This window comes from Bicyclus anynana, chromosome Z (genome assembly GCF_947172395.1).
Source record: "Bicyclus anynana chromosome Z, ilBicAnyn1.1, whole genome shotgun sequence".
NCBI lineage: Eukaryota > Metazoa > Arthropoda > Insecta > Lepidoptera > Nymphalidae > Bicyclus > Bicyclus anynana.
Window position 1 is genome coordinate 9521208 of NC_069110.1, and position 27142 is coordinate 9548349.

Sequence of the window (27142 nt, forward strand, 5' to 3'; positions counted from 1 at the left end):
AGTTATTATATATTTAAACACATAATACATAAAAGTTGTCTACAATGTCGAGTTGTGCGTTTAGGGAGTGTGAAAACTATACATAAATGTAATATAATGTAAGTAAACACGAAATTGTGCATGTCTCAGCGCTCAGTGGTGTAGCTAAATGCAGATCACTAACGGAACGGAACATATTAGTATAAAATATGTTTGACAATAAAAAAAACATTTTCGACAGCAGATATAGGCATTGTCAAGTGCCAAGTTATGCCTCACATTGTCACCACTGAATTAAATTGAAATTTTTACTAAATAAAATAACATTTTATTACATAAATTTTAATTAAATTATTGTATCATCAGTTCTTTTATAACAATCACAACAGCTGATTTCATTACGCCAACGGCAGAGAAGTCTTGCCCCACTTGGTTTCTAAAGAAACATTCAGTTTATGTTAATTTTCACTCTCCTGAGATTTGTGAGGCTTGCGTTAGTTTCGCGATCATAGTAAATGCAATTCTGAGACCCCTAATCAGTATCAATATTCTAAATTCAGTACATTCAGTAAGAACAATTATTAAAAATTTAAATGTTTAGCCAAAAAGTTAGTGTTGTGTCTAACTGTCAAAGTCATTCTGACTTAGAGAACGTCAATTGATTGTAAATGTTACTCTACGTACTTTTTATAGTCCCCTTCCTTGTTATGCAACTTTTTAAAATATTAAGATAGTATAACTTTCACACTTTAACACTTAAAGTAGTAATATAAGAATTCTAAGAAATGTATACACAACTCGATTAATTTTTGAATAAAAAAGTAGGTACTGTATGTAACAGTTTTATGGTTCACCTAGTATTTGCAAGAAAAAACTAGTAATTTGTGTCAAGTTCATGTTAACATAATTAATCATTTATTCTATTTATTATATGAAATTGTTAAACTTAAAAAATGCTTAATATATATTTAAATTAGTTGGTTATTATTTCCCGTAGATTGAGGACATTTTTTAAACGGACAACATAGACATCATGTAAACACAAAAACAATAACACTAGTGTTGTGCTCATTATTTCGTAGATCTTTTCTCTCGATTAAAATTCTATTTCACATTGATGATTAAAACAATCTTCAGACTTTGTAGTTACGACAATCAATCAGATATACTCTTCAATTTTAATTAACTATAATTTAAAAATTATATAAGATAATGCTTGTCGAACACTAACTAAAGTATCTAAAAAATGTATTATGTATAATAAAGTAATTAAATTGACCAGCGTATTCCCTCGCCTAAACATAAATTTAATGACACATATAGATGGGCATAATTTATTACTTGTTTTTATGAGTCGATAACAATACCTTTATTCGGATGTTGATCGGATACATGCTTGTCAGTGTTTGTTAAATATAATATTTAAAAGAAACACGGTCGAAATACCTACTTATAAAGATCAGATCTTAGGATAAGAAATTTGAAAACTTAAACAATTCGTAATTCATGGAGAGAAAAATCTTCTAACAATAGTTCCATCTTAAGGATTACTGCCTCGTTTATACAAACCTTGATCTAACAGCCAAACGGAAAGTTCTCCTGATGCTGGTTAAATCTTTTATTATGTTTATTGTTGAGTTTTTTTTTTTAAAATCTAACTTACTTTTCTGTATCACTGACAACGAATAAATAAATAAATATACTTAAACAATACACGTCACTATCTAGCCCCAAAGTAAACATACAGAGCAGCTTGTGTTATGGGTACTAAGATAGTTGATATTATAATGTTCATATACATTTATATACTACATATAAATACTTATATAATGTATAAATACACACAGATACTGGAAAAAAACTCGTGTTCATCACACAAATATTTTCCAGTTGTGGGAATCGAACCCACGGTGAGGGTCAATGGAAGTGTAGGAAAGGGAAGACCAAGCCATTCTTGCAACAGATTTTGATGCAAATTTCAGTAATAGATAGAGTGATTTAAGAAGAAGGTGTGTATAATATTGTATAGAAAATATTTATACTGTGATGTAGTAACAAATATTTGTTTGTGCTTGGGCATTTAAATCACAAAAGCTTACTAAATCTTATTAAACAGATCAAATAAATTTTAGGTACGATAAATTTTTTATATGAAAAAAAGATCGATAAAATGTCCGCGGTTTGTTTATCTAATCACAGAAACTATTTTTGTTTTTATTCTTTATACAATAAAATACATAATTTACGTGGTACATTTTATATAGATTAAAACTGCCCTTAACAGCATTTCATTAAAATGGATGTCCCACAAAATATCAGAGATTTAAAAATTGAAGACATAGCGGCTGGCGGGTGATGGGCAACGGTCAGTAGACGCGGGGATGTCGCAAAGATATTATTTATTTAGAAGCCGAGTCGGGTCTAGATAATAATTATTCTAATATGGTCTTTATTGATAACTGGTTAATAAAAATTAAGAGTACCCTAAACCGACAAAATTGTATTGTATGAACGGATTGATGAGAAAGGAAGTATTAAAGGGATTAGGGAGATATTATGCAAGGATCGCAGCAAGTGTAAGAACATCGTTTCTGTCTGGATTAAACCGTAATGACAATGTAGTATATATTGTAAGAATTTCATAAATGAAACATATAACAAACATAGGCTTTAAATGAAAATATTTTCGTTTGATTTGGATATTTGTACAACTTAACACCATGAACGTATGAACGAGTTCGGAATCGATACATTATATGGTTATAAATTACAATTTAAATTCGTATAGGTACATCACTATAAGTTTATAGTGCACTTCTTCTGCCATAGATGGCGCGCTATGTACCGGATGTTAAACTCAACACAGTGTTTTATTAAAATATAATGAATATAACACCGAAAAAAATCTAAATTTATACATCAACTGATATTAATATAATTTTAATTTGCTTTAAATTAATATTTAAGCCAATTAACTAAATATAACATTCTAAATATTTGTAATCACACTCGTTCAGATTGACCTACATTAGAAGCCCTTGTGAAAGGATTGTGCAATAGAAACGGTCATTATTATTACACAACTCAACGTATTCATATACATTTGAATCTATGCATTTAAAAATATTTTTTCTAAATAAATACAAGTTATTTTAAACTTATGATTTTGATATTATAAACATTTAAACATGTTCTTGTAGATATTTTTCTTCATTTCCCATACATCCTCTTTCATAATTCACCATTCATAGTTAATTATTTGTTATAAAAGTACATCAAACTATAAGTTTTCTGGAAAATAGGCCATGACATACTTTTCTCAAATTAGGTTAATTCTCGCTGCCCTTTACCGACTTATTTCAATGTCAGTCATGAGTATAGTAGTTCTATTGAACCCGAGTTATGTCGGAATATCAAAGTGTAAGTGAAGTGGCCTAGAGACCTACATTTAGTGTTTTATAAGGATTTATTGGTATTTATGTAGAACATTTGACAGAAAATATTTTTCTAAGCGAAGTAGATGATATTTTATAAACCGTGCGGACAGCTAGATTTAGTTGTTTCGCATAACCGTCCGATGATGCACGAAGACTCTCCAAAAATGAGTGTTGCGCAGGGTCTGGGCGCTACTTCGAGCCAGCCGAAGAGTGAGATCGTGTTCGAACGAGCTGTGGAGTATGAAATATCCACGGAACAGAAACCCAATGGAAATATACAGCTGGAAATAAAGATCCCCTATGTGGATCCAACCACTGGTACGTAATAGTTTAGCTCTACCAATTAAACATGATTAGCTATACATAAGTATATACCTACATACCAATTCATATATTAGCTGCAGCCGGATACGAGCCCGATTTATGTATAGTCCAAAAATATATATTTCCAAAATTCCTATATTCCAACTTACTGTTCATGTTTATTTTTGGATAAATTTAACAAAATTTTATAATACATACTAAATCGTATTGGACTCTACTAAGATCAATCGTACCGCTTAACCTAGATTTGGGACATGAGGCCGGGAATATTTTATGAATACATATGTCTTATATTCAAAACAGACAAGTGCTGGTTGTATAATAATTAGGTACATTGTATGCATTGTGATTGTGAACTGTAGAGACTAGTAGAGAATACGTCTACCTGCCGTACGCTCGGTTGCACGGAGCGGCAACGTCGCATTGGCTTTTCGCGCTATCCTACAATGGAATGGGTTGGGTGAAATAGCGTTTCAGAGTTTTTTGAGTGGTAGTCACAGCGAGTTGCACTGCGGTTCGAGTCACGGTCCGTGTTGCAAGAGTAAATCTAAAATGGGTAGGTATTAGCCGATGATGAATGGCCACAAAACGCTCTATCCGTCTATCGTCAATAGTCGTCACTTTGTATGCCAGCGGTGATGTTCCATTCTGTGTTAGTGGGGCACTGCTTGCGGTGTAGCGCTGAGGGGGCAATGGGCACGTTACATAGGATGAAGTAATCGCCCTGACTCAGGACAGACGTGAATTATTCATACGCCTTAGGAATGAGCTTCGCGTTTTTCATGTTTCACTTTCGATCTCTATTCGCTGTTTGTTTTATTGCGTTGTCTGCATTTAAAAAAATTCCTCATCAAGACAAATGAGACAAAAATCCTTTAAAAATGTTATAGATACACACACTTAACTACATAGTTGGTAGAGCAAAATGCCTTTCCTTCCCTTCGAAGAGAAAACCTTCGAAAAACATCGTTAAAAATCAAAGTAAGTATATTATTTTTGTTGCCTCATCATATTCCGTAGAAAATTTCAAAACATACCGACTTGAACAAATGAGGATCTGGAAATCTGCTACCTTCCTAAGCCATGACTGTCCAAACTCCATACTTGGCTTCCGTACTTACGTATAATAGGAGCAAACTTTCAGTATTCATATAATTAAGTATAATATGGCTACCCAGGCTCTCAATATCACACTAATATTATAAAGGCGAAAGTTTGTGTGTAAGTGTGGAAGTATGTTTGTTCCTTTTTTACGCTGCGGCAACTAAAGCGATTTGGCTGAAAGAAAGAAAGAAGAGAAGACTCTAGATTAACACCTACACTTTTAATCCCGGAAAAACCATGGTTCCCGCGGGATGTGTGAAAAACTGAATTCCACACGGACGAAGTCGCGGGCGTCTGCTAGGGCTTCATAAGACCCGTGAGGTGCTCCATCAATAATTCCACATTTGATCGACTGCCGATGTAAATTTCAGTCGGATACGATAAAAAATATTCATTTTATGGTGATAGGTTTACCGCATGATGCTAATGATACATGGTTGTCATAGTTGCGCGTAATAACTCAACAACGTATTCGAATACGTGTGATCTATATCAGGAATATCATCAATATCATATATTTCTCAAACTTTCACGAACCCCTGTTAAAATTTACAAATGACAGCGAACCCGTTACTAACTAATGGGAAACTCCTCCCTCCCCTCCCAAAGAAAAAAATAATTTTGACTGTTGAAGAAAATAAGGTTTTTCATTTAAATAACACATTAAGTACCATAATAATGTCATGGGTCTCCTTGTTTTTTGTCGCAAATGGATTCAATGTTAGGAGTAATTTTGGACAATTTTAACCTTAATTCTGACTTGGTATCAGTTATCAAGCCACCATTACGTAAATCTTGTCGCGAACCCTGTGCCGTCAAATCGCGAACCCTTAGGAGTTCGGGTACCCCACTTTCAGAAACCCTGATCTATATTATGTAGGTATCTACTACACTCTACGATAGTCGTTAAAGGTCGATATAAACCCCATGGGTCGATATCAAAGAAACAAATTCACTGTCGAATGTTTTATATTACACTTTTAAACCTTCCCGTTGATTTAACTCTATCTATTATTGAAAATCGCATTAAAATGTATAGCGTCGTTATCAATCCGTATTAGGCTTACTGCTGAGCTTAAGTCTTTTAGAATGAGAGGGGTTAGGCCAAGAGTCCACCACGCAAGCCCAGTGCGGATTGACAGGTTTCACTCACGCAGAGAATCAAGAAAATTCTCTGGTATGCAGGATTCCTCACGATGTTTTCCTTCACCGTTTGAGACACGTGATATTTAATTTCTTAAAATGCACACAACTGAAAAGTTGGAGGTTGGAGCCCCGGACCGGATTCGAACACACACCCTCCGGAATCGGAGGCAGAGGTCATATCCACTGGGCTATCACGGCTCTCATCGTAGTTATCCATAGCGTAGTTTAATAGATTTAAGCGTATAAACTCCCGAGATCATCCACGCTGACCCTCACGGGTCTCTGTGTAATAGTATCTATAGGTGGAACACTGGGTGGGAAGTGGGAATACACTGGTCCGTGGTGTCTTGTCCTGTGGTATCGTGATTGAACCCGGTTGTGAGTGATTTGCGAGCTGGGGTGGAGTGGGTTAGTTCCTTTCGTTCTATCGAAGGCGGCGACCATGCTGGGCTTGAACTATTGGGCGGGCGGTGCTGGTGCCTCGCCGTTATGATGTAGGGTCTCCCGGTGAAAAACCGGTCAGGCGGCGTTTTTCGCAGTGTGTGCGCAATTGGCGCATGTCTGCGATTCTTCACGGAAACATTAGGCAGTCTCTTGCTGGGTGATCTCGTCCCAACGCACACGAGACCGCCAAAGAATACCGGCAAAGACGTACCGCCAAGCGATTTAGCTTTAGTCGTGTAGAAACCGAAAGGAGTGTGGATTTTCATCCTCCTTCTAACAAGTTAGCCCGCTTCCATCGTAGACTGCATCATCACTTTCCATCAGGTGAGATTGTAGTCAAGGGCTAACTTTTTTTTTTTTGGCAGCGATGACATTGCAATGGCCCTTGTTATCGAGCCAGGATTCGATTAACATGCACACAACAGCTCGCACACAACGTATATGCCGGGGAATAAACCTCGGGTCCGCTGCAGTAATACGAAGAGCAAACATCCCGGTTACCCCAGGAGTTCTATATTGACACTTTAGACGTATTTTCCCAGAGAAAATGCATAATAATGATTCTATCACTCTTGGTCACGCCATAACTTGAGAATGACTTAATCAATTTCAATAATCTTTTTTTTTGTTTTCTGATATCTAGCAAATGATCTTATTAGATAGAAATGTAAAATAAATAAATATCTTATATAGAAAGAAAAAAAATAAGAAATTTGTGCAGAATGTTGGAGAAATTCAGAAAACTTACCGCCTACTTTATGGATGATGCTATTTAATCACGATTCAACGACTGAAAAATGGTTCTTGATGAAGTGAGTCAGAGATTTACGTCTGGCTATAGCACACAGGCTACTTTTTATCCCGATACTCCCACATAAATGGGGTCTATGCGGGTAAAACAACAGGACAGCTAGATTTTTATAAAGCAAGATATGACGAAAGTTAATTGCTATTTTCGTCAAATTTTGTTACTTATTAACGTATTAACCGTTCATGAAATAGTTATAAAAAATATTTTTTCTTTGACAAAGCGTTTCTTAATTTTCTTAATATGTGTATCATTATCAGCCCATATTCGGCTCACTGCAGAGCACGAGTCTTATCTCATCTAGTGATACTGGGATGTTCCTTGATCCATAAGAATAAATAAAAATAATTAATCTTCCTTTATACCGGCAATAAGGCTTCCGACGGATGTTAGTTAGTTATATCGAAAACAAATAAGAAAAGCGGAAAGGGCATCCTACGCTATCCGCTTTTCATAACGACTTATTACAAACATATTGTCATGCTTTTTCTACGGATCAAAATGTATTTTCTACTATATTACATAATATGTACTTAAATGTGGAATCGTTCTTAATCATGTAGTCATTTTATAGACTTTCTATTTGCCTTTGACGCTAATGTCGTCTTTCCTCGGACTTTGTTATGATTTCAAGCAGTAAGCGTCTTGTTATGGAGGACCATAAAATAAGGGCCATTAGATCCACAATTGTTCGGCAGATTTATTTGCGTGCAAAAAGTTGTTTACGAGTTAAATACTTAGCAGCACTTCGAGGATCGAAAGAAAAAGGAATTTATTTTATTCCTATGTACTTCAATAAATTCAATATTAGAGAGACGAATATCTTAGCATTACATGGATTCACCGTGCGGGTGCCGGGTCCATAGCGTGGCATAGAGGCAAACTCTGAGCAGTGCCCTACTATTTTTGAATTTTTGACGAAAATATTGCCGGAAAACTTCAGGTTTCGATTTTCTCAACCTTGCTTGTAGCTTTTCCGTGTCTCGTGGATTTAAAAAAAAAATATCATATTCTCAATTACATAGTGTACCCCATTTTACCGTTTTAAGTCGTAGATGGGCCTCTTTGTTCTATCCCGCCGAATCCTAGTCTGAGTCTTGAAAATCGATAGCATTCCGGGACGGGATTTGGTGATCTGGTAGCTCGTTTTAGGTCTTCGAACGAAGGAGATATCCAAGAAGAAATGAAGCGAGATAGTTCTGAAGTAAATTGCCGTCTTGACTGTTTCAGCCAGCCAGGTTGGTAGTTTCAGCAGATTTGTGGATGTACTCGTAGTCTAATTTGCGGATTTGGTTGTCGATTCCTTTTCATGCTTTTCATACTAGAATTAGTTCTTGAACTTCACATATTATGTCTCTATGTACATGAATCATTCCTCGTTAATTGCTATGAAAGGATAGGATTGGATAAAGTTTTTATTGATAAACGTTATTAAAAACAATCGATAATAACTATTGATTTATAATTCAACAATAAAATCAATAATTTTAATAATAATGCAGAAATTAGCTTTTTACTTGAATATTTCTGGAACATCTTAAATCTCTCAAATTTTCGATTCAAGTAGTCGCATTTGCAAATTCAACCTTAAACTCAATGCTTTAGGTTGAATTTGCTCTGAATTTCGGATTTTATTGAATATTGGACAATATTTAAAGGCATTTAGGTACAATTTTCTTTAACCATAATTCTAAAACTATCAAAGCAAAATGGGCCAGTTTCCAAGTGAAATTTTCTACACGATTGTAGAAAAATCTATACTTAATATAATACGCTAATCTCGGGAGCCACTGGTCCGATTTGAAAAATTCTTTCAGTGTTAGATAGCCCATTTTTCGAGGAAGGCTATATATTATCCCCGTTATCCTACGGGAACGGGAACCGCGCGGGTAAAACCGCGAGACGTCAGCTAGTTTTATTATAAGAGGTTGATGTTTTCTACTCATAATTTACAGGAAAACTTTGAAATTTTTGATTTTATCAATATGTCGGTCACCTTTGAGGGGCAATACATTTATTTCTATTTTGGTTTTTGTTTTGTTTGAGGCGAAAATCCTCATCTTCATAAGGTGCAACAGTGATTGACACTCGTCAAACTGTCTAGTCTGCTGTCGTGTTATAAATAGAGTCGTGAGTCGCGTAATTTAAACTATTACACTCACTAACCCGTGTCTTATTACGATGATTGTAATAATTATGAATATTATTTCATATTTTTTACAATCATCGTAATAAGACACTGATTTGTGACAAGTGTCGTCTTAGTAGTAAAATAAAATGACGACGGCGCGCATTCATTCATGTTTATTTCGCGAGACCTAAAAGAATTGCTATGTGACGTATTGCCCAACTGTTTCCGATTATGACCTGACAATTTATTTGTCGAAGGCAAATGTTTAGGTGGGAAACGCTGAATTCTATTCATAGCTTGGTCTAATAGAACTTGTTAGGAGGATCTGTAATAAATATTTTTTTGAATCAATGGTTTCAAGTTATTCAAGAAAATAGACTATTCAAGATTAGTCAAACTTCAAACAGGGTTTCATTATTGGTTGCGTTATTTCTAGGTTACTAGGAAATATGTTACTTAGGGACTGTAGTTACGCGGAGGTGCTGCGAATAACCTTTGGGTGTTCGTAGGTAGGCGATTTGGAATCGGTTCAGGGAATCTGAGAGGTTGAAGCGGAGGCCTAATGGGCTGCTGTCCTAAAGGGTCATGCCAGTTTGGTTGAACAGGGGTATGATGGTTATACAACTGCGGTGGCTTTGATATAACTGGTGGTGGATGTGTAACTTTCTGGGTCGAGTGAGTCTTTGTCGGTTCGTTACGTTGTCACAGGTACGTAGAGTTCATTTCCTCCTGGACATGTACATGTTTCTTTTCGATTGTACCAGACATAAGCAAGTGGTTGAAAAAGAATACCCGGAAAAAAACGGCCGAAAGCTAGTTTGTAAATAAAAAAATATCTTTAGTCAAGATAAATAAAAAATATTTGTACTAAGCTATTAATTTACGGTATTTATTATAAGCACCTGTTAGTATATTAGTTGTGCTGGTGCATTAAATTCACAAGAACGAGTCCTGTGCTGTGTGAATTGTGAAACAAACGTGGAATTTACCATTTATCTTAATATTTCTTTTCATAACAATCTTTTCCCGACAATAACAAACAACAACAAAAATATAATTAGCGATATTAGTCCAGCCGTTCACGCGTGATGCCGTGAGTCGTGACAAAGGAAAATAGAGATTAATTTTTGTATATAGCTACATACGATTATATATTATGACAGTATATCATGTTTATTTGTCGGAAAAAAAGGAATCAAAGGCACCAAAACCCGCTAAAATACCCTCAATGTATGTTTCAATCTGAAACCGGAGTTCCTTTAGGAGATACTTACTCGACAGTATTCAATTCCACAGTTACAATCTGAACCCGGAGTTCCTTAGGAGATACTTACTCGACAGTATTCAATTCCAAAGTTACAATCTGAACCCGGAGTTCCTTAGGAGATACTTACTCGACAGTGTTCAATTCCAAACTTACAATCTGAACCCGGAGTTCCTTAGGTGATACGCGATATTATTCAATTCCAAAGTTACGATCTCAACCCGGAGTTCCTTAGGATATACTTACTAGACAGTATTCAATTCCAAAGTTACAATCTGAACCCGGAGTTCTTTAGGAGATACTTACTCGACAGTATTCAATTCCAAAGTTATAATCTGAACCCGGAGTTCCTTTAGGAGATACTTACTCGACAGTATTCAATTCCAAAGTTACAATCTGAAACCGGAGTTCCTTTAGGAGATATTTACTCGACAGTATTCAATTCCACAGTTACAATCTGAACCCGGAGTTCCTTAGGAGATACTTACTCGACAGTATTCAATTCCAAAGTTACAATCTGAACCCGGAGTTCCTTAGGAGATACTTACTCGACAGTGTTCAATTCCAAACTTACAATCTGAACCCGGAGTTCCTTAGGTGATACTTACGCGATATTGTTCAATTCCAAAGTTACGATCTCAACCCGGAGTTCCTTAGGATATACTTACTAGACAGTATTCAATTCCAAAGTTACAATCTGAACCCGGAGTTCTTTAGGAGATACTTACTCGACAGTATTCAATTCCAAAGTTACAATCTGAACCCGGAGTTCCTTAGGAGATACTTACTCGACAGTGTTCAATTCCAAACTTACAATCTGAACCCGGAGTTCCTTAGGTGATACTTACGCGATATTATTCAATTCCAAAGTTACGATCTCAACCCGGAGTTCCTTAGGATATACTTACTAGACAGTATTCAATTCCAAAGTTACAATCTGAACCCGGAGTTCTTTAGGAGATACTTACTCGACAGTATACAATTCCAAAGGTACAATCTGAACCCGGAGTTCCTTAGGAGATACTTACTCGACAGTATTCAATTTTAAAGTTTTAATCTGAAACCGGAGTTTCTTTAGGAGATACTTACTCTATACACTTTTTACACAAAATTTACTACAAGTAGGTACCGTATAGCCTGGTATATTATTATATAAGCTTTGACAGTTCCACTTTAACAAATATCACTAAATTCCTTTGTCTTTTATTATGCCAAGTATTTCTTAGAGATATCGACTCCATAATGTTTAGCCAATATTGTTTTTATTGATTGCAAAGTTCTTTCATGACAAATATCCTCAAGACTCCTTCCGCGTAGTTCCTGTGAGCATTAGCGATATAATATAGTCTATGTCACTCACAAATAACGTGGCTTTCTATTGGTAAAAGAATTATCAAAACCGATTCATTGGATTCAAAAATTACCCGTATATATTAATAAATAAATTTCAACGTCATAAATTTTTTCTATGTACAGGTAATATTAGTAAATATCAGAAAATTAGACTATTCAATATACGGGGACAAAATAATATCACGAACAGTGCTGATATATACTCGTATAAACATCTGTATGTATATATATGTATAAACATCTTTGAATTCTAAAATATTCCATTCGGTATTCAAAAATTCCTCCACCTATTTCGTGCAACGGCCTCATTATACCATATTGCCTCACTGTCACAGATATTGGTATACATTTAGGTTAGATGTGTCTGTACTGTAATCACTGCATATTGTATGAGGTAGCGGGAAAAAACAATTTTGCCAATGAGGTCATTGAATCGTTCTCAATTTGTTTTTAAAATTCATTTTTTATAATACTCTTCTCCTGGTTATATGCTTAACTTCATATATAAATCCGAGATACACTATTAGCACGTTAAGAATTGATAGGGGTAGGATACAGGTAGTTGAAAGTTTACATCGAGTTTCACGCGGACGAAGTCGCGGGCGTCCGCTAGTGTGTTAATAAAAGCCGAACGGTCTGAAAATTTTTTGGCTTGAATTAATACACCACTAACTGGTACCGCCTTATAATTTGATTTATAATATCGCCCTTTAATTTAATTGAATTCGGTTGTATTTTTTTTATTTAAATTTCATTAAAAACTACTGAAATCTTGTTTAATGTTATCTTTCAACTCTTACTTTGTTTTCGTATTACTTTACGTTTGTTTTCTTAGTCAATAAAATACTTTAGATGCTTTTACTTTTAATCCGATGAATGTTATTTTACTCAACTCTACCTTGTTTTCGTATTTAACGTTTATTTTCCGAGTCAATAAAGTTGGCTGCTTGAAGATGCTTCTGAAGATTTTTAATCCGATTATTTCATAGCCCTTGGAGTAGAAATTAATATCTAAGAAATAAAGGAAATATTATTTTATGATATCATAACATCAAATTAGAATTTCCATTTTATTTATTTTATATTAAATGCATTTAGAACACAGGTATACTTTGGTAATATTTTTCTCTTCCAAGACATTCTCTGTAATATTTAGGCAAGTTGATGGTGCCACGCCTCATAAGAGTATGTTAAACCGTCATTAGATGTTAATAATAATGGCCAGGCCATTGTTATTAACATCTAATGATCGCCAAGGGTCCATGAAATTCGATCTAGTTTCATACTGTATAGGGCGGTTTCTAAATAAAACTAGTGACATTTTTTAAGTCCTTGTGCTGTGAGTAACTAGATGTTAACAAGTAAAGTTTTTTGATTGGCCAACTTTGCCTTTTTATATCCAAACACAGCACAATAAATGAATTAATTCAGCAATCAATTCTCACTTTTTTATCACTTCTCACTCACTCACAAATGAAAACTAATAATTTTGTTGTTAATTTGCTTACTGAGACCCAACGCACCGGAACCAGCTACATTTCGAAAGTGGTGTATGAGAAAAAATAGTTTGGGAATCTCTGCTCTAAGCCCTTTATCAAGCATATCGAGGGATAGGGTTTACTCGTAGCACCAATTTACAAGAACCCTAATACTATCCGTCGCAAGAGTGTCATGTACACTCGGTTCGCTCATGACAGTCACTTGCTTCCTTGACGAGGACCTCCAGGCGGTAGATTTGGGGAAGCTGTCGCCCACCGAACATATTATATCCTCGAGTTGGTAGATGCTCCCGATGCAGATTATAGCCTATGACACTCACAAATAACGTGGCTTTCTAGCGGTAAATAAATATTCAAAATCGGTTTAGTATGTCCAAAGATTACCCCGATTAACACCACAAACTACCTCTTTGGTGTACATGAAAGTTTGTCAGTCCGTGTTCTTATCATAAGGTTAAGCAAAGTATGGAGTTTAGATTTTTGTGGTTGTGGAAGGCAGCGTGCTACTAACTTCACATAACATAAAAGCTGCCAAATAGTCTGGCGACTGAGGACATGATCTCCTATATTATCCAGAAGAAATATAAAGAAATATGCCAAAATAGTAGGCTGTATATACGTGTTTTTTTTTGTTTTACAATCGTCGATCTGGACCTATATTTCCTGCTACACCTAAAGCAATTACGTTTCAAACTTCGTTTTTTTACTTACCCTTGACTACAATCTCAGCTGATGGTAAGTGATGATGCAAACTAAGATGAAGCAGCCTAACTTGTTAGGAGTAGGATGAAAATCCAAACCCGTTTCGGTTTCTGCACATTGTACTGAAACGCTAAGTCGCTTGGCGGTACGTCTAGTGTAGGTAGGGTGGTATATCCACGGAGCCTCCCACCAGCACCTGGAGCAGAACCCAGGACCCAGGACATTAGTCTTGTAAATCCACCGCGCATACCACTGCGCTACGGAGGTCGTCAAAAGGTTCATATTTGTCTACCGTTGCTATGGGGATCATGAGCTGAAAACTATAAGCTTTAACTCGTATAAAATGACGATAACCTAGCTGTCAGACGATCTCAAGCTCTTGCTCTACAAGCAATGGAACGGGGGCTCATCTGAAAATTTAATTCTTTAATCTTATTTCAGTGCACGAGCGGAACGTAGAGTTAACGTTCCGCTCGTGCACTGAAATAAGATATTACCGAAACTGTTATATTTTATTGATTCTTAATTTTTCAACAACTCGGATCACCATAAGAAAATGTCGTACAAGCACGAGTACCTCGTATGTAGAAGCTAGCGCAAAATTTATAGTCGGTTCCTTGAGGAGAAATAAATATTTATTCGTGGTCTAGCGTTACATGAGCATTTATTTAAACCTTTCAGTTTCAAGTAACATGTTGAAATGAATAAAATTAGGCACGTCGTCGTGCTCTAGGCGGCCACGACCACTACCGCCACAATCAGGTTAGCTGAAGAAACCATAATTGTGATCCTCACGCTCTTGACCACATCGATAAACTGAAAACGTTTTTGGTTAAAAAAATAATTTAAATTTTGGCCACTAGGGCGAAAAAAACGCACGCATACGAGTTTAAGATTTTTTTTCAACATGGCGGCTGACATAAGGGTTAGGATCCTGACAATTGCATTTAAGCTCGCCTTGGTACCCTCTCCACGATGAAACAAATATCTGCCATATAATTTTTCCAGGTTCTGTCAAAAAACTATATGATTTCAAAGGATTGTTTGAATAAATGAAAATTGCTTTTAAAATCTGTCAGTGTTTATTTATCTACCTACCCCATTTTAAAATTTGGAACATTTTTGCACAAGCCGAAATCCTTACGCAATAGGGATTTTTATACAGAGTGGTAGAGTTGTTGCCAACTAACATTATTTCAAGAATCAAGATGAAGATTAATAGAGTAAAGAATAACTAGTACCTAAGTTAACTAAAATACTTAAACAATAGTTTTAGTTTTAATTAGTTGTATTTGTTTGTCGTCGATAGGTACTTACTCCTACTTCAGTGACTGAATAATAAGATGTCCTAGGTCCAATCCTCATACTACTGGGAACTACACACCTACCCTGTATCTTTATGGTGAAGTATTAGCTACAGCAATTTTTTATTTACCCTATTTTATGTTTCTTACATATAAACCAATAATTATATAGATCAGTTCGTAGTTTCGTACTTAGCTGAACGAGTAATATTTTTTTAATTTATTGTAATCCTTAATGTGGGGCAAGGTTGGTGCGTTCGACTAACATTAAAATAACGTATGTAGGTACTAAATAACTTGAGGCACGCATACGAGTTTAAGATTTTTTTATATACATTTATTTTGCTTACAACGAAGTTTATAGAATAGAGGCTGACTCGGCAAACATGGTTCTACCATAAATGTTTTTTTTTTTGCAAACAAAAGTACTAAGTTCACCTCAGTTTTCCAACTAAAAAACCGCATCTTAATTGATGCATTTACATATAATTTACAAATGCCATTTGCCACACACAAATCCACAGATAGACACATCAAATTTGTAATACTTAGTTCTCTTTTTACGTCGGAGGTTACTGTAGTAAATATAGAAGTAAAACAAACAAATTGTATTTATGTCAAACACATTAACTTCGTTTAATTGTATGAATGTTGATATTGTCTTATTTGTTGAAAACAATGTAGTTTGGGAACGGACTGGTCTTTACTATCAGCGGACCTCGTCTCTGACCCAGTGACCCAGTTACGAGTATATTATGTACGTAATAAGTACATTGTATCGTACGAGCGCTCGTAATATTTTTATCTAGAATAAAAAAACAGAGACAAAATTAAAATGCACTCTGCAATAATGGTCCCTGCTTTATGGCCCAATTTTAGCCCTGCTCAGGGTGCCTAGTGAGAGCTTGCAATATTTTCATACTGTTACAATCGCGTTAACGTAAACGCGAATTTATATGGAATTGAAACAGTTGTGCAGTAGTGCTACTAGATGGCGCTGCTTCAATTCTTTAGAAATTCGCGTTTACGTTAACGCGATCGTCACAGTATCAAACTGCCACTAGGCCCTCAGTAAATTTGTGCGTTAATTTTAGTTGTTTAATCTACAGCGTACAATAATCCCTGTATAAAACACACATCTGTATAACTTATGGTTTCATTCATGGTGCTTAAACATGTTTACGCGCTAAACATTAACTAATGAACCGAATATAATTAAAGTTGGCTTATTAATAAGATAGGTTATAGTCTGGAATAACATTTTCATTGAGTTGGGAATTTGATCGTGTTATACCTACCACCGTGTATTGACCTCTTCGAGAGAACGTTTATCATATACATTTAGTAATAGTTAAAAAGTAGAGCCGTGTAAAAAGTAGAGCCGTGATGATAGCCCAGTGGATATGATCTCTGTCTCCGATTCCGGAGGGTATATATTCGAATCTGGTTCGGGGCATCCACTTCCATCTTTTCAGTTGTGTGCATTTTAAGAAAATAATATCACGTGTCTCGAACTGTGAAGGAAAAACATCGTTAGGAAATCTACATACCAGAGAATTTACTTAATTCTCTACGAGTCTGAAGTCTGCCAATCCGCATTGGGCCAGCGTGGTGGACTATTAACCTAACCCCTCTCAATCTGAGAGGACACACGAGCTCAGCAGTGAGCCGAATATGGGTTGATAATGATGATGATGATGAATTAAAAAATTAAGCATTATCATCCTAGCCAGGCAATCTGCATCTGCATCTTTAGCCTTCCTTCATCATCCTCATCATCCTTATTTTGCGTCTAAAACGTGCCAGGCGTACCTGTACTACAGAAGGCTGATTATAATAGTTAACGTACACATATTAATACTTTTAAACGAGCAATACCCGAAATCGTCTGCATATTAAATTTGCATGAAAATCGTACATACTCATATAACTATCGGATGTCCGCGACTTCGTCGACTTTAATCGATCTTAGCGTACGCCAAATTTTATTTTTCTATGTGGTTTTCGTGATGAGTTCATTTCATATATACAGATATACCTTTTATATATTTATATGTATAGTATGATTTGTATCTCGAAAACTGCACCAATGATTTTCATGAAATTTAGTATGCAGAGGGTTTCTGGGGCGATAAATCTATCTAGTTTCATTTTTAAGAAGCACGATTTAGCAAAAAGAAATACCGAGTAAAGTACCTACGAATAAACAACCTTAAAATTACAGAATTAGTGTCACAGTAAACTAAATTTAAATTGCGAAGATTTTTGCGACAGTTTAAAAAAAATAATTGTGTCAATAAAAATAATTCGGGTGACGCCCATACTCGCTGACCTGACTGACACACATGCCACTGCCAACAACTGCGACATACTTTCGAAGCTGAAAATTTCCTAATTTACTGCAACTCGGAATTACAACACTTTATAAATATACCGCGCCGAAAACAAAGAGTAGGAAGACAAAAGACTTTACAGCTAATTAACACAGATAGTGTTGTACGATCTGCAAAGACTATGTATTTATCAACTTCACCCTTATTATGGTAGGCGTCTACATATCCGCATACAGTTCGTTTCATACGATACGATACGATGGTGCGGATGACAGTTCGTTTCACTCTTGAAAGTTTGCCGAGATTCACGATAATAGTACGTATTATGAACGTCATACAGGCTACTGTCACTGTACCCATGCTATCTGAAAAACACTTTAGTGCGTATCGGACGCATGGCATCAAACGGATTTTTAATTTTTTGGTAGATAAAATCCGGACTAAGCACTGAACCAACGAAGCGATTTCGTCGTGAAGAATATAATAATAGTTGGTACATAGTATTTGCTTAGGTACTTAAATAATATCTAACCCCAGCGATCTTGGATTGACCTACGCTATTTCGATAAGTTGCATAGCTTGGATGCGATATAAATAGCAGATATTGATAATTATGTGTGATTCTCCCACATAATTGCCTTGTAGGTATATAAATTAACTATGGGGCACGATCCCGTTTCGCAAAACACAATTTTTTAAATGGGATGTCCATAAAGTCTAGTAGAGAACAGAGAAACCTGCGAATACGATATATGAAAAACTTGAAGGAAAAATGGATTCTGACAAAGGTGTTATTTTCTTCTGCAAGCCTAAATTCTTATAACCAAAAAACAAATCCAAAAAATAGGCGTGTGGCTTTTTAAAGAAAGTTACCCACCTAATAGTCAGATTTTATGATCAAACTTATCAAAATTATTGATTATAATTTTGCAAACTGTTTCCGAGATCTCACAATTTACCTATTCTATATTTATTTATTTATTTTATTTTGACTACCAATAGCTGATACAATGTCACATGCAGGGCCGGACCGTCCATACGGCGAACGGAGCGGTCGCTCCAGGCGCCAAATCCTAGGGGGCGCCGAAATGATCGGCGATCAAGAAAAGAAAAGAAATTTATTTCTTTTCGATCGTCTATATTTAAAGCGAAGAGATGAACGCGACGTGCGCGAATTTACTTCTAATAGAGGCGTCTTTCTTTACCTATGGTGCAGGGAGTGCGTTGATTTTAACCCGGGTATATACAGGTATTAGAGGGCGCTAGGGTGATGATTGCACCCGGGCGCTACGTGAGCTAGAGAGTCTTTAATTAATAACATGTGACTCGCATGTTATTAATTTACATTTTAATATTATGTCAATACTACAGTTGTCAGAAATTAATGAATGTCAAATTATACAATGCAAATTAATATCTAAAAAATGTTACTACAATAAATTAAAAGCAATAAAAATAAACACAAATTAAATATAGAAAAGAAAATTGTATCTAAAAATTACATTATTACATCTAAAAATTACATTACTACATCTAAAAATTACATTATTTATATCAAAAACTTACATTATTACAGCTAAAAATTACATAATTAAATACATTACATTCACAATTACATATACATAATTAACTACAAAAAACTGTCATATATTATGTACTTTGTTTTATAAGTACGTGCGGTGTACATAATGTAAGTGCGTTAGTGACCGGATGGCAAAATGCACCATAGGACACCTCGCCATGGCTAATCATATAGCGTGACCACTAGTATTATGGCAACGAACGGAACTTCTAATAAAAATAACGTAATGATGTTTCCACTATTTACATTAGGTATACTTACGAGTATTATGTAAGCTTTCAATAAACCAAAGAATACTTGAACTTAGTACTTGTTGATGCATTAAATGAAAAGTAATAGTTAATTCATCATAAATTATTATCAGCCTATTTTAACAGTAAAGTCTTATTGGAAATGTGGAACTTAGACCCACCACGCTGTTCCTATGTAGCTATAAATGTTAATGCCACTTTTCGTTGTAATTTTATAACTCAAAAACGGGCTCATCTATCGACACCAAATATTTAGCCGTTGTCCGGATTGTTAAGTAGATTAGTAGATGGTTTATGTGAAGTTTGTACAAAATCGGCCGAGCGGTTCTTTTCAATTATCACGTTTTTTGTAACAAATGAATTCAGGGGTTGGGTAGGATGGGTATAGGGTAAGGGTAGGGTAGGGTAGGATTAGGGTAATGTAAGGTAGGGATTGGGAAGAAGTACACATAAGTCAAAGCGAAGCTTGACCGGGTCCGCTAGTACTTAATAATAGATTTTGCAATAAGTCTAAATTGGACTTTTCTGTGCTCATATATGAAGTAAAATCTATGCGCAAATTCACATTCCGAAACACGATCCCAGTTTTGTTATTTTCTTGCTATATAAGCAAGAATGTATGACTAACTACTTCCACGTGTATCTAACTTTGTCGGCGTACGTGGTTCTAATAAAAATACAATGGTTTGGTTGTAAGCTGACAGCATCTGAAATTTTACTCAGTAAATTCAGAGTAGACACTTTGGAAGTGGGACAGATAAAATTAAATATTTCATTTGTTGTACTTATTAACCGATATAAGAAAGCACGCATTGCATTTTATATTGAACGAAAAGTTCGTCCATTGCATTTTACTCGTACTCCTCGTCATCAACCCATATTCGGCTCACTGCTGAGCTCGAGTCTCCTCTCAGAATGAGAGGGGTTAGGCCAGTAGTCCACCACGCTGGCCCATTGCAGATTGGCAGACTTCACACACGGAGAGGATTAAGATAATTCTCTGGTATGCAGGTTTCCTCACGATGTTTTCCTTCACCGATTGAGACACGTGATATTTAATTTCTTAAAATGCACACAACTGAAAAGCTGGAGGTGCATGCCCCGGACCAGATTCGAACCCACACCCTCCGGAATCGAAGGCAGAGGTCATATCCACTGGGCTATCACAGCTCGTACTCCTACCCCGTTCCAAATAGATGTATGTTATAATTTTGATCGCTATGAATGTTTGTGGCATTTTAGCTATTAAACGAGAGAATCGATTTGAATGCAGTTTCTTTATTTGAAAGCTGGATTTCTAACGGTGGTTGTTAGGTGTGTTTTATTAAAATAAATCCAACAGTACGTTTATAATATACAAAGGTTGAACTCAAAAATGAACAATAGAATTTTTACGGAGAATGGGTTATTGCAAATTCGGGAACCATTAGTTTTTTTAATTTTCCACATTAGTATTGAATCTATTAAAATATTTTGGCTAGTTATGACTCAGTAAGTACATTGTTTACGTTTGCGAGCCTTATGTCTGTCCTTGTGGTAGCCGCTTGGAGCAGGTCATCATTGACTCACTTGCAGCACAAGCGCCGGTCATTTGTATCGCCACGGTATTATCGACGATATTGTTCGTGGCGCACTGGCCACTGCCGCTATACCTGCGCAGTAGAACCTCCCGGTTTATTCAGGGATGACGAAAAAAGGCTCGAGGGGATGACTATAGTACCGAGGTCTATGGGGCGTGCTTTAGTATGGGATGCAACTAAATGCGTTGGCAACGTCTCATCTCAGTTATATCTTTACTCTGTCTCAGGGGTACTTTGCAAGCGCCTGAAGCAGCTGCTGAGTATGCTTAATTCCTTAAGCGTCGTAAATAACTAACTAACTAACTCGGTCATATCTAATGACTATGTATTTGCCGCGCTTGTCTTTGAGACTTTAGGCCCTGAGTCATCAGATACCAATTTTTTTTATTTCCATGTCTGACAAATTTGTGTTTTTGTTATAATTATATATATTTTAATTAAGATTTTATTATTCTTTTAATTCTTAGTCTTAATGTATTTTAATTTAATTTATATGAAAATTTCAATATGTATTTTGTAGATTAATAAATAAAGTGTTAAATACCCATTTACTGAAGTATTAAAGGCACAGAATAAATTATATTAAGGTCTACCTAGTAGGGTACTGAACGGATCGGGCTAAAATTTGACATGCAGGTAGATGTTATGACGTAGGCATCCGCTAAGAAAGGATTTTGATCAATTGTACCCCCAAAGGGATAAAATAGGGGGTGAAAGTTTGTATGAAACTTTGTTAATTTTGCGGTGGTCTGGCTGAAATTTGGAATTAAAATATATTTTACTATGGATTAACACATAGACTACCTTTCATCCCAGAAAAATCCATGGTTCCCGTGGGATTTGTGAAAAACTGAATTCCACGCGAACGAAGTCGCGGGCGCCCACTAGTCTTTCTATATGAAAAAAAAAGGCTTCATAGCAGGGTTTGACTCGAGTTAGAACAGTAAGTAAATTGTGGGAAGTAAAAGTAAACCACCAATAAAAGAAAACCAGTAAACATTAGAATAGAATAACACGTACCCTGCGGTATCATCAGAACATCGGAATGGATTGTAGTCCACGTGTTATTCAAGACTATGATTTATATATGTGTATCTATATGATCAAGTAACATCCATCCATTCATTCCAACGACATTATATTGTAGGTACCTACGGTTCAAACTTTCGCAATTATGATATTAATCCATGTACGAATACGAATTTCTCAGAAATTCAACTTTTCCAAAAGTATTTCGCAATCCTAGTTCTATTTTTTCTATTTTGACTATAAGCACTATTGTTTTGAAGTTTTGGTAAATTTCCATAATATTTTCGGTATAAGTTGTACTCTTAGCACCATCGTAGAGTTTCTATCGGTTCCCTTTGTTTCGATTCTCGGGAAAACTTGTTAAATTTAAACGATGCGGGCCCACTGTTTACGCAACGTGGTACTCGAGTCACTTCTCTTTGTATTTGTTGCCATACGCAGTTTCATGTCTTTTCTTTAAATTTAGTTGATCGCTTACTGCTGATTTTTTTCATAATTTTAATCGACAATGGTGCACCAATGATTTGCGGATGACAAGTTTCTATTTAGTAGATAGATTCGCGCTACTCCCGTCCATTCCATATACAGTTGTGGTTGTATGCCTGTAATAAAAATTGTAGGACCAGCCTGTCACAGTCTATGACGTATATGTTGGCTATCTAATTGAGACGTGCGGAGCGCGTCTAGGCAAATTCCAGAGAAAGAGTGGTATGAAATCATGAAGTCAATAAAATCCGCAGTTTTCGTATTCCGTAATGCCCATTGTTAACTAAAATCACAACTTCATCTACCTACTCTATGATATCCACGAAAGGTTGTCAATTGGCACCGGATGACATTTTTTGCCTATAATATCAATTTAAATCACATTAACAGCCGATGAATGTCCACTGCTGGACATAGGCCTCTTGCATGGACTTCCAAACAACACGGTTTCAAGCCGCCAGCATCTAGCGTCTCCCTGCAACCCGTTTGATGTCCTCCTAGCGGGGGTCGACCAACACAGCATTTTCCGATGTGGGGTCGCCATTCCAGCAACTTGGGGCTTAAGCGTTCATCGGCTCTTCGAACTATGTGCCCTGCCCATTGTCATTTCAACTTTGCGACTGGCCGTATGTCAGCAACTTTGGTTCTTCTGCGGATCTCCTTATTTTTAATTAGATCACGCAGAGAAACCCCAAGCATAGCTCGCTCCATCACCCGCTGAGTGACTATGAGTCTTTTTATGAGGGCCACAGTTAGCGACCAAGTCTCGGATCCGTAAGTCATAACTGGCAACACGCACTGTTCGGAAACTTTCGTTTTCAGGCACTGAGAAATTTTTGACGTAAACAAGCCGCGAAGTTTTCCGAACGCTGCCCATACGGATTCGATTCGAGATCAGTTAGCCTTAAATAAATACGTAAATCACGTGACTTAAAAATTACTTTAAATTTCGTATAAGTAAATGTCTACTAACTTACCTCAAAGTTCACTAATTAGCCTGCAGGTTCACCACCTTCTAATAAGTGTTGGAGGACAACATAACCGGAGTTTTGTTTACGAGAAAATATTATAACATTTAAAAATTGGCTAATTTTCGATCCCTTCATACCTTTTGAGATCACGTAATTTTCAAAAATATTAAAGGCACCTTAAAACTTAACGGAATAAATAAATCAATATTTTATATTTCATCATTATCATCATACCCATATTCGGCTCACTATTGAGTACGAGTCGCCTCTAAGAATGAGCGGGGTTAGGCTTTAGTCCACCACGCTGGTCATATGCGGATTGGCAAACTTCACACACAGAGAATTAAGAAAATTCTCAGGTATGCAGGTATCTTTACGATGTTTTACCTTCACCGTTTGAGATACGTGATATTTAATTTCTTAAAATGCACATAACTGAAAAGTTGGAGGTGCATGCCCATTGCCCAGAGCCGGATTCAAACCTAAGCCCTCCAAATCAAAGTCAGAGGCTTCTGACTTCGATCGTCCCCTAGGCTATCACGGCTCATTTAATTTTACACTAGCGAACCCAGTCAAGTCTCGCTTTGACTTATGGGCGCTTCTTCCCTACCCCTATCCTAACTCTACGCTAAAAAACAAAAACTCTCCTTATGAACCATCCTCGTACTTCAAGAAGTCCTAAAAAATTATTAGAGAAATCGGTTCAGCCGTTCTCGAGATTTGCGCTTAGCAACACGTTTAGCGATACATTTTTATACTTATTATAGATTTTCCTAGCTATATTATTAATCTGTAATCATGTAGTCATGGCGGTAAAGCCATTAAAAGGAAACAGCTATACATACAGACATTATTTCTTATGTAGTTTTGATATTAGTATCTATGGATAACCATGCGATTAGAAATTGTATAAGATTTTTTACTTAATGCAGTCACAACTGTTCTGCTCCAAGGGCCAATTTATCGCTATACCGAAATTTATCAAAATCGGTTCAGGACACTGAACCGATTTTGATGCATTTTGATGTCAAAAGACAACAGATAGAGACTTTCTACCGTATTTATAAAATGACTATACGATTTGATATTGTTTAAAATTTTTACAATGCAGTCGCAGAAAAATATTATAAAGCCTACACTATGCGTTGAACAAGAGTTGATTTAAAATAGTGAAGGCAGCGTCCGGTTTTTGTGTATTCAAAACGACAGTTTGAACACTATCTGTGTCAAGGTGCGGATCGACTCTTGCGCAAACAGTTTTTTAATACTACGCTCGGTTGCGAGTTAATTAATTCGTTTCGGTGTGTCGCAACAAATGATACTTGCTGTAGTTTTCGTGTATTTGAATTTTATGCCTCTTTGAGAATCGACTTCGGCTATGAAGGTTAACATCACACGCTAGCTGGTGCAATGTTTTTTTTTTTTTTTAATAATTATTAAATGACCGATTTAACTACTGCACTTATTTTATTTTAGACAATATTGTTGTCTTCCATGATTGTTGCTAACATATTCTGACTTACGGCCACTTTCTTCATCGCAAGTAACAGTCAAAGTAACGTCATAAATCAAAAGTGACGGTCTTATTCACTGAAAAATAAAGTCTTCTTTACTACTTACTACTTTTACTGTTACTTTAGCTTTACATGAAGAAACTGGCTGTAAAAACTTCATTTTACCACTTTGTTATATCTTATCTACTTAACAAAGTATTTGCCGCGTTTATTCGCTTCAAAAGTGCGCAATGGATTTTTATGGAAAACTATGAAAAATGTCATGGTTTCTATTCGGACGGAGTCGCAGGCGTCCGCTAGTTAAGTTTTATAATGTGGACTACCAATGAAACAATTGACATGGGTCTATAGTACCAAGTACCAAGTACGTCGAATAACTTTGGTTAAGCCAGAAAACTCGTCCTGTCACCCCTTCATTGCACTTAATTATTCTACTTCTAGTGTGACGTGTAGTGGCGGAGGATCCAAGAACGTCAAGTATTGCAATTTAGTTACGCCAGAAGGCGCGTTCCGTCAACCCCTTCATTCAGCTTCACCAACAAAGAACAACTTTGTTACCTTCGTGAGCTTCTGGCTTCTAAGGGCTTCAGGGGGACTATGAAATGCATCCCTTAGGCTAGGGATAAATGTAATGTAATGTGAACGGAGGGAATTTCGCTAATTCTTTTCTTCTTGTGTTTTTTATTGTCAGGAGAAGGTTCTTATGAAATTGTGCAGAAAATTGGAAAATTTTAACAAAACTTAACGACTGTTTTAAGTATATTTCTTACTTAGTCACGGTTCAACTGCTGAACTGATTTGGATGAAATTTGACATAGGCAGATTATATTCAGACAGCATCCTACTTATATCCCGGCGAACTTACAAAAATGGCACCTACGCGTGTCATACCGCGGGGTAAAGCTAGTATTATAATAAATAAGGGTATGTATAGTTTCATAATTACCAACTAAATGTGTTTTGCAGCAACTAATTATATCTATGCAACTTTTAGGCAATCATTTTTTACAATACAATATCGAATTACTACTATGTAATAGCATAGCTGCAGTGTTGAGGTCTTGATTTGCTTTTATTGTGTGCTTAATTAAAAGACTGTGTAGCTTTTACCCCCCAGTCGGGCCAGTTAAACTCAAGAACTGCTAAACCGATTTTTATGATATTCAATTTGTTGGATCTCTCTCATAATGAACAGCAGATAGAATAGCTATCAGAATATGGAAAAATCATCGAAATCCATTCACTGTAACTGGGTTCCCATTTATTTCATCTCTCACTGTCTCCTTTATTAGACCAGGCGCTGTAATGTATTGTGTGTGCATAATCCGAGGACCGTATTCCGTTTACAGTTTTGAACTCAGAAAAGCATGGTGATTACGGTTCTTCATGTTATCGGTTTGTTAATCCATTCTTTTGTTATATCCTACCCCCTTTGTTATCGAGTAATGTTTGCTACTTTTTTAATATGACCTATATTTTTATATTGACTAAATGCTTTGTATCTGTTATATTCCTTGTTTTATTACAAATAGCCAATTTTTTATCATAAAATTATCACACGAATAGCTCTAATCTATTAAAAATCAAAACAAGCAGTTGTCAAATGTGTCACTCTAAAAGTACTGTATGAACTCAATTGAAGCTTGGTAGTTTGAAAACCCATTTGATAGAGTATATGGACTTAATATACCTACTCCATATCAAAGGAATAGGGATAGCAAAAGAATGAAGAAACCAACAAACCTGGCAACATGCAAAATCGTAATCTGCGTGTTAGTACATGTATTATATTTTGCTAATTTCCACGATGAAACGACGACCCCAAGTGACAACGTCATATATGTATAGATAGATAGATAGATCCGAAGAAAACTACGTTCCTTTTCACTACTGGACGGTAC

General features: G+C 36.0%; 1 protein-coding gene across 4 annotated transcripts in view; it reads left to right on the forward strand.

Annotated features, from left to right (window-relative positions):
• Positions 1-3389: 3389 nt before the first annotated feature.
• The window catches only part of LOC112048033 (nuclear hormone receptor FTZ-F1), a 144966-nt gene continuing 121213 nt past the window's right edge, over positions 3390-27142 (forward strand). For 3 of the 4 annotated variants that reach the window (XM_024085377.2, XM_024085386.2, XM_052890535.1), the window contains exon 1: positions 3390-3734. In XM_024085377.2, coding sequence (XP_023941145.1) covers positions 3500-3734 — 235 coding nt within the window. In that variant the 5' untranslated portion in view covers positions 3390-3499. The remainder of the gene's footprint in view (positions 3735-27142) is intronic. The other variant, XM_024085393.2, reaches the window with a different exon arrangement.